Source organism: Asterias amurensis, chromosome 19, assembly GCF_032118995.1.
Source record: "Asterias amurensis chromosome 19, ASM3211899v1".
In the NCBI taxonomy this organism is placed as follows: domain Eukaryota; kingdom Metazoa; phylum Echinodermata; class Asteroidea; order Forcipulatida; family Asteriidae; genus Asterias; species Asterias amurensis.
This window is the reverse complement of record NC_092666.1, coordinates 14500917-14510874: the sequence shown is the minus strand read 5'-3', so window position 1 is coordinate 14510874 and position 9958 is coordinate 14500917. Positions and strand designations below refer to the sequence as shown.

General features: G+C 40.3%; 1 protein-coding gene across 1 annotated transcript; it reads left to right on the top strand.

The window, feature by feature from the left end:
• Positions 1-1225: 1225 nt before the first annotated feature.
• On the top strand, positions 1226-7896 carry LOC139951463 (uncharacterized). Its single transcript, XM_071950373.1, has 2 exons — positions 1226-1360; positions 5424-7896. Exon 2 carries the CDS (start codon positions 5472-5474, stop codon positions 6840-6842), a length of 1371 nt encoding a protein of 456 aa, XP_071806474.1. The 5' UTR covers positions 1226-1360; positions 5424-5471; the 3' UTR covers positions 6843-7896.
• Positions 7897-9958: the final 2062 nt, after the last annotated feature.

The window sequence follows — 9958 nt, the reverse complement described above, 5'->3', positions numbered from 1 at the left end:
CACTGGTGTAGGCCGACAGGGCAAACATCGGCAAACATTATACCTTCCTCTGTGCTGTGATGTGGTAGAAGGGGAAATAAAGAACCCGTTAATCGTCCGCTCCCTCGATCATCTTTTTTTTTATTACGCCGCATCCTTTTTTTTTCTCTTGTTAAATACTTTTTATTAAAGAAAATACAAAATGTATGTGCATTTCTTATTTAACTTACTGTCTGTTAAGAACTTGTAACATCCTCCTCTTTTTGGAAAACCCCGGACGATCCCAACTGTATTTTGTTTTACTGGACCTAACTAAAATCCCACTTCAATCGCGGGATAATAGGGCTACGAATACATACACATTGCTTGAAGCATTGCCTCCATGCTCGAAGATGCATTCTAAGAACATTGGAAGTATTACTTCTCATTTGCAAGTTTGCAAAATAACTTTGGAAACCAAGGTTCTTTGTACAGCACGAAGTTATCGCATGATCTTATCACGTAAACGTTATGAGCAGATGAAGATATTGACTATTGAGCTAAACAAACCAACTGTGGCTTCATTAAACGTAAAACATTATGCACGTCACAGGAACTGTACAGTGCTCGCCCATTCGCCCTTTGTAAACAGCTTTTGTTTTGTTGTTGTCTATACGGCTATTTCTTGCCAAGTGCGGCAGTTACGTAGGTACGGCCCCAGGGAGTGTGTCACCAATGTTCCGAACCGCCTCAAAGGTTACCGGGTGGTCTAGTCGGTAAGACCATGGTAAGACCATGATGGTAGACCATGATGGTTAGACACTGCTCTATAGAATTGTAAGGGTCGTGGGTTCGAATCCCACCTAAGTATATGCCTGTGATTTTTTTACAGAACTCTGGAAAGTCTGAGATACAGTGCTAATATTGGTGTAATATTGTAAAAGAAAGTGCTACAGTGCTAATATTGGTGTAATTGTAAACCAAAATTATTACCATTTTGACATTACTTTTGTTTTATAATTAGCCTTTATGCCGATGATACATTCACCCCGGCAAAATTTATAAACGGAATCAACTTTTTTATTTTTTAACGCCCCGGGCAAGGGGCCCATGTGGATCTTTCAAATACGGTTTAAAACATCATAAAACAGTCGTCTGGAACGAGCAGTCAATACTTAACAGCAACTTATTAGTCTTTGCTAAAGAAGTCATGTTAAGTTAACTTGCTGCCTTATGGTGAGGGGAAGCTCGACAGCTATTGCCCCCTTTTTTTTCTTGGTGATTTTATTCGCGATGAGGTTTTCATTTCCCGCGCAATGTTACAAGACTTCATGCAGTCTGCGATGAGGAAAGGACAGTCATCTTCACCGGCTTCAGTAACAGATTTAAGAGAAATGACGGGGTAAGTTTTTAAGCAGAAATGTTCACTAAGGTGAAATATTTTAATTCTGGACCACAATGTGCAACACATCAACCACCACACCCTGTTTGACCCTACAACCGGAAGGCCTCCATGACCGAAAATAAAGGGACACGGTTCGACAGTTTGTCTGTATCTAATATAAAGTAATAAGGATTTGAAATCAATATTTAGTAAAACCTTTACAATTGTTCACATTCAGAGAAAAATCACGGAGGTATTAGAAATCTACCTCTATGGTGAAACAAGGCACACTTCCACAAAGCTCGCAACTTCGATGACCAATTGAGCTCAAATTTGTATGCATAAAATGTAGAGATACACCAAGTGAGAAGACTGGACAATTACCAATAATATTGCCTAGTGTCTTTAAACAGGAATAAAAGACAAAATCACCTAAAGTGCGTTTTGCGACTAGAAAATTGACTAGTTAATTTGTTGAGGAAATTTCTTTATGCTCACCAATTGGCAACCAACCACCTGACCTTGAAGCAAGTGTTTGTCCATAACAAATTTATTTTGTGGAGTCATTGTGAAGTATGTTGATGCATACCCATCGTCACCTCCTAAAGACGAGCAGAATATTATACCAATCGAAACGTTGAGACCAAACCACTCATCAATAAACGAGATCGTTATACATGGTTGTACCATTATAGAGAAATGAGTACCCAGATACACAAGTTTAGCTTTCTCCAGAAGACGATCAGAGCATGCTGATCGAAACTTCGAGTTGAAACCTACATTCTACCTCCTTGGATGAATCATGGGGGTAGAATTCCACCTCCATGGATGAATCAAGATCATTGAGTCTGACCCATCCATTTGGGTCGGACCTATATTTTAGTTCAGTATAAACCCTAAATCTGTGTCCGAAACAGCGACTTCGGCTACAGCTACGGCTAGATCGCGCACGTCGGCCTATTGATCAATACGCCTCTCTTAATATTTATGCATGACGTCATAATTCTTACTTACCCAAAATGAGGCTATGTGCGCACGTTCCCCATCACTTGCAGTGGCTGCGCCCATCGCCTCGTTTTGGATCAGCATTGTGACGTACCTCATGCATAAAATTTATAAAATGTTAAAAAAGGTGTATACTGTCAGACGCACTGCTCTAGCCGTAGCTGTAGTCTCAGTCAAACAACGCAGCATCCGGATCGAAATCCAATATTGACCACTTTGCGGCTCAGAAAGACACAGAATGGGGCAGTCTGTTGTCGTCTTATACTCTGATGTTTTTATCTAAAGATTGTCATGTAATTTGACCCTTTGATCACAATGTGATAATGTTGTTGATAAAAAATACATACCAATAAAACATACCAATGTAGAACCCATGTGACTGTAAACAAGGAGTTGTGTTGGTTCTGCAATAAGCCGGTGGTGTGTTATAGACAGTGGACACTATTGGTAATTGTCAAAGACTAGCATTCACACAGTTGGTGTATCTCAACATATGCATAAAATAACAACTCTGTGAAAATTTGAGCTCAATCGGTCGTCGAAGTTGCGAGATAATAATGAAAAAAAAGACACCCTTGTCACACGAAGTTGTGTGCTTTCTGATGCTTGATTTCGAGACCTCAAATTCTAAACTTGAAGTCTCGAAATCAAATTTGTGGAAATTTACTCCTTTCTCGAAAACTACGTCACTTCTGTGTGAGCTGTTTCTCACAATGTGTTATACTATCAACATCTCCCCATTGCTATTAATCAAGAAAGGTTTTATGATGATAATTATTTACAGTAATTACCAATAGTGTCCACTACATTTAAGTTAAGGCTTTGATTAGATACTTTGATTGTCTTCATAATCACTGTATAAACATCTTTAATATGGTGTAATCTAAAATGGTGTACCGCAAAATCAGATGAGGGTTATGAGTTTTCGTGATAAAATGTTTGTTTTCTCAAAAGGCTTTATGTCATAGGCAATTTAAAGGCAACCAGTTTCAGGCAATCTCCAAGATGATGAAACATCCACATGTTTATTCCAATATCATGAAAAATGTATGTTTTACAACCAAAGTGCATTTTACATGCAGTACTATTATTTGCCTCCAAGTTGCATAAAAAATGTCCTGCGTGACATGATATTATTCAGAGTTATTGCTTTATTATTCTACAAAATACATTTTTGTCTATGACTGTAGGGCAGTTAAAGGGCATTCCACTTTTCCCCTTTTGTGTGGGATAATATTTTCAATTTGATAATTTCTTATCTTATCTTGCCACCTTAACTTTGATCATAAGACCATTCAATCATAACATTCCTTGGTATATAATATTTCCTTGTTTACCAGCGGAAAATCCCATTTCCTTGTGAACATTTATCTTGTCACACATAAAAACAGTTGGGACCAAGTTTTATACACGACACAATTGTGGGGCCTAGTTTGTAAAACCCACCCCATCACCTATAATGTGTGCCTTATTAGGCACCGGACACTATAATTGGTAATTACTCAAAATAGTTGTTAAGTAAAAACTTACTTGAATGAGCAATGGGAAGCTGTTGATAGTATTAGACATTGTGAAAACGGCTCCCTCTGAAGTAACATAGTTTTTAAGAAATAGGTTATTTCTACTCACTCAAATAATGATATAAGACTTCATGCATGAAGCCTATATTATTAGCGTCTGAAAGCACACAGATTAAATTGCGCAACAATGATTTTTTCTTTTTTCATTATTCTCTTGCAACTTCGATGATCAATTGAGTTCAAAATTTCACAGATTTGTTATTTCATGCATAATGTTGGGATTTAAAGAGTGAGAAAACAGGTTTTGACAATTACCAAAGGTATCCGTCCATTAGAGCCTTTAAGGTTGGCAGCTTCAATCTTTATCAAAACACTCGAAGGTCCCAATTGTACCGGCCCCCCAAAATCCAAGATATAATAAAAAGTCTTCTGTGCATTTCCAACAACTTTTATCGCTTAACTGCTCTAAGCTCCAAACAATAAATGAATAGTAGACTAGCTACACAAAATGTATTTGATCTAATGTATTTGCATCGGGGATATAATATCACCTTGTTGGGCATGTTCTGCATTATTTGCATGTGGAGTTTGTTGTTCACACAAGTACTAAGTATACAGTTCTTAAAATGTGGTTCAACATGCTTGAAGTGGATTACACGTATGTGTGTTAAGCTGCTTATCCGAGGGAATGGCGGCCGCCATTTTTCGCACCTCTGTGGGACATTTCACCATTCCTTGTTAAAATGTCCCCTTTTTAAAACAACTGTTGCATAGTGGCACGGAATACAGTGAGTCAACACATTTTGTCTTTAAAGCAATGGACGCCTTTATTGCCAAAGACCAGTATTTTCACATGGTGTATCCAAACATTGCATAAAGTAACAAATCTGTGAAAATTTTGACTCAATTTGGCCATCAAAATTGCATGCAAGAGAATAGTGAAAGAAAAAAAAAAAAAAACCCTTGTTGCACAAAAATTGTGTGCTTTCATCAGATGTCTAAAATTAAAAGACTTTGAGTGAGAAATTAACTCTGTCTCAAGAATTACGTTATACATCAGAGGGAGCCATTTCTCACAATGTTTCATCAACAGCTTTCATTGCTCGTTACCAAGTAAACTTTTATGCTCACAATTCTTTTGAGTAATTAGTGGGAGACTTTGGGACGCTTGGTGGCAGCAGACTTACCAGGTAAATTTCCATAGACCTTTTCGCAAATACCGGGGCGCGCGCGTAAAGCTTGGAATTAGGTGCATTGTGGTCTAGCTGGTAGCAAAATTTGATGCGTATCTATCCCACAATGCACCTCATTCAACAGTCTGCGCTTGCGCATTGGTATTTGCGATAAGGTCTATTGTTTATGTTGTTCCAAGCATGCGCACATTACCGAGAACAATGGATTTTACCTGGTAAGTCTGCTGCCACCAAGCGTCCCGAAAGTCCACTATTGAGTTAGTGTCCACAGTGCCACTAGCAACTGTTGCATATTGGCACGATATTGTGAGTCAACACTGTCTTTAAACATTGTCTTTAAACATTGTCATTTTCATTTCACAGATGACGTTATTTTCCGAGCTTCTGTGCATCTAATGTTGGCAATTAAAGATGGAAACGCAATCAAGAAAATCACCACTACGTCACCATCTAGTGATGGTTCCGACATATAACGTACCAGTAGGCCGGATTTTCGCCTCTCTGTGTGTTGTGGGAATCGTTTATGTATTTTTCATCTACCACATTGTTCTCCCTGCCTCCATATCTCGGAACCCACCGGATTACCAAGACGTGATGCGTTTTAAACGGACTCTTGTTGTAAATGAAAGCTACTACATGTATGGTTCCCCGACGACTGACACATGTTATCTACGCGACAAGCTATCGTCGCCGGAGCTACCGGATCTTCATTCGGTATTTTCGGATCCTATGTCTGGAGAGGTTATCTTTGTGGGTCTGAAACTCTTGAAACACCGGTGGCATGAAGGTCCGTTCCGGTGTGAGTTCTCGGACGGCCAGATGAGCGAAACTAAACAAATCCTAGAGGATCGACAGAGCTTTGGACATTTTCCTCAGTATGTTGTCGTCTTGACGTGCCCCATCCCGGAGCCGTTCCGGTGGCGTGTTCGATTCAAAATTAACCTACGTCGACTTGCCGCTAATACCACGTACGTGAATCTCACAGTATGTACATCCGGAGCGTCACCTGAGAAACTTTACAAATTAGCCATTTGCACAATGGTGAAAAACTCAGATAGTTTTATTCCGGAGTGGCTAGACTATCACCGATTTGTCGGTGTGGAACATGTATTTATTTACGACAATGAGCTCGAGACAAAGACTACGCTCCCTGAGAGTCTAACCGACTACATCGAGAATGGATTCGTAACTATCATTCCATGGGCGCACAGTGTGTCTAGGTTCAAGACTTACCTCGAGGTCCAAATAGCGCATGAGAATGACTGCGTCTGGAGATACAAGCACAACGTTCATTGGATGGTTAAGATTGACGTAGACGAGTACGTTCAACCAATGAACGAAGAGAAGCCTTACATAACAGATTACATCAACAGCACCATTTTCAACAATGTGGCATCAGTGCGAATTCAAAACTGGTTCTTCGGCCACCCACCAAACTTTACTCATGATAGTGACTCCATTATTGAACGCAATTGTTGGCGTTCAGAACAACCCACCCTACAAAACACGGGTCACGACAAGAACATCCTGCGCCCAATCAACGTACACTACTTCAAAATCCACAGTGTTAAACTCGGCGGTGACGTCATATCAGCTGACCCGTACACCGAGCTGCGATTGGTCCACTACAGAGAGGACAATCCCAGAGCGCGTCATTTTTCTTTGCCAACATTTAGTGAGAGAGACGATTCTATGGTGAGGATACGGAACGAGTCGTTGCTTTGGAGGGAATCGAGACTTTCCTCGTCCGAAACCGAGCAAACATTAACTACCACAAACTGATGTATTATCTAATTAGTTTTAAGTAACCAAACAACTCTGTACTAAATATCGTGCCCCCACCCCCTAAGCGTAACTGAGCGACGTATAGGGCGTCTGGCTCAAGTTTTATTGGCCAAGTTATCAGGGTGTGAGTTCAAATCCCGTTCATGGCACTAACCTTGCTCTCTATAGCGTAAAAGAGTGAAAAACACCGCTTTTTACATTTCGAGCTGTCCCTCATTTGGCTCTTTTAAAAGAGTGGTGGTTATTTCACTCTTTTAGAGGGGTTTCACTTCAGGACAGAGTGAAAAATCACTAAAAAAGATGCAAACTTCAATCTAAAGGAGTGGAAGACCCACGCAAAGAGTGGTTTTTCACTCCTTTACATTTTAATACAGAGTGTGTCCCTGAGCAAAACAACTATAAGTACTTTTCTAAACGGGTACATGTGAGGACAGAGATGGCTCTTGTGATTGACTTATAGAAACATAGGATGTGCACTGCCAAGGGAGCTGATGGTTTAGGGAATATAATGAGGAAAAGACAGAAACAAGTTTTTAAGAAGTGTCAGCTCTCACTCTGCCTGTGGGCGCTTTGGCGTCTTCCGTTTTCACGATGAAAAACAGTAGTTTTGCTACTTTGCGAAAATAAATATTCAACCGTTTTGCATCCCCCCCCTCCCCGTAAACTAAGGGTCATGTCACACCAGACAAATTACAAGCAACCAGTTTCAGGCAATCTCATCTTTGAAGGAAAGGCATTCACAATTGAATATTCTCAAATTTCTTCTTGTGGATCGTCATACATTTTGAAGAATGAGTCGTGAGCTACCAAAGTGGCCGTGCAGCATGCACTGCAGTTGGTTGCCTCCAAGTTGCCTGTAAAAGTTGCCTCGTGTGACAAGACCCTAACCCTCTTTATACTCTTAAACATTTATATAAAGAGTCATATTAAAACTATAGTGCATTATCAAGTTCAAACCATCAAGTAGTTGCAATGAACATGCTTATTCGAGTTATTCTGAAGATTTTAAGGAAATTTGTGTTTAATTGAAAACGTTCAATTTGAAGGTAAAAGAAAAACGATTTTGTTTTCAACATAATACTGATTTATATGCATATTTAACTACAAGAAAGATACAATAAAGATCACATGTGAACGATTCATCAGAAGTCTATCTTGATATTAAGAATTGCCAAAAAGCTGTTACGACGGTAATTTTCACAAGAACACCAAAATAAATCCACATTAATTTTTAGCAAGGCATCAGACGTAGTGTTTGTACGAAACATGGGAGCTGTTTCACAAAGGGGTTAAGTCCCCGGTGTGAACATACTTGTGGACGTTTTTGTGGGACTCCAAAGGGGAAAACCCAATAATACACGCAAGGCGCCAGCCCCCTAGGAACTTGAACTTGGGACTCAAGTCGGACTTTCGTCGAGTGTTTTTTCCATCTAAAATGCAAAACGCACCACATGTATATTGGATGTCGTCCGGGGCCCAATTGAATGGGGCTGCTTAAAGGTTGTGGACACTATTGGTAAGTGCTCAAAATAATTAACATAAAACCTTACTTGGTAATGAGTAATGGGGAGAGGTTGATAGTATACAAATATTGACTGCTTCGAGTGCTATGGTTAAAACTATATGACTCCCGAGGTGATCCCCGGAGCGTACTATTTTCCCGAGGCGACGCCATTTTAACCATTGCACGAGTAAAAGCAGTCAATATTTGTTTTATAACACCCCAAACATTTCTTAATACTGTACTGTTATTATTAAGTTACAGACCTGAATGCTACAATCCACGTACGACGCGAATACAGATTGCAAAAAACTTTTACTGTGCTGCATGTAGTTTCGTGCAATCCGAAATGTTTTTTTACAGACTATAAACTCACGACTTGGTCCGTACATGTACTTTGCAACTGTGTTTACTCTACGCATTACAGGCAAAGTCTGCCTCGATTGACGTCACGAACAGCGCCCTCTCGGGTCGGGGTCTACTCTTAAATTTGTAAATAACATAAGAACTGATTTTTTAAAACCTTAGTTAACTGTTTATTCACATTCCACTCATCAAAACACATATTAGTGACAAAAGCTTTATTTTGAAAAAATACCACTTCCAGGTGACTTTAAATTTTCACAGGTTTGTTATTTTATGCATATATGTTGAGATACACCAAGTGAGAAGACTTGTCTTTGACAATTACCAATAGTGTCCATTGCCTTTAAAATCTTCCTGCTTAGCAAGAACAAGCAGGATGCCATGTCTCAGACAGTCACATTGGCCGGTAACCTTAATATTCTGGTAAGCATGATTTTGTTGTGCTCAGGTTCTGTTTGTGCTTAACCCTTTGCGCGCTATCGGCGACTACAGCTACAGTCGTTATCGTTGATACGTACACAGCTTGTTTATTCCCTGCGCGCTGTCGGCGACTCCAGTCGCCCAGCAGTACGGGGAGTAAATAGATGAGGAACTCTGGGAAACTATTGACCCCTGACCCTCATCCAGCTACATGCATCTAGCTGTACATGTGTGTGTTGGGCGCGATCGGTCAATCTGCGCGATCAACCGATCGCGCTGCGCTATTGAAAGATGAATTTAAAACAATTTGCGCGATTGACCTGTCGCGCTACGAGTATTTTTTCCCGTTATCAGCCGATCGCGCAGGAAAGGCTTTGCGCGATCTACCGATCGTGCGGGAATGGGTTTGCGCGATCGCGCAGATTGACCGATAGCGCCCAACATGTACTGTGTACGTGTACTGACTGTGTACGTCTCAACGATAACGATGTACATGAACACGACACTGGGTCTGAGCGCGATGGGTCTGGATCGGACGATGGCCCCGATGAAAATCGACAGCAACTGGCCCTGGCGGCCGGTGATGCGGGCTTAGCGACCAGTGATAGAATAGTGGTAATGAAATACGCGTATTTTGGTTATTCTTTATCCAAAAACCATAATTTTTAATACTGCATTAGATGGGAAATAAAATACTGAGTAAAAAACTTATATTGCAATTTAGCCCAAAACACGTTCTTCACAGAGTAAAAGTCTTGTAAAAATGTATGTGCATTTTAGTAGCGCCACACAGGAAGTTCAGCGCCAGGAGAATACTGTGTGCACA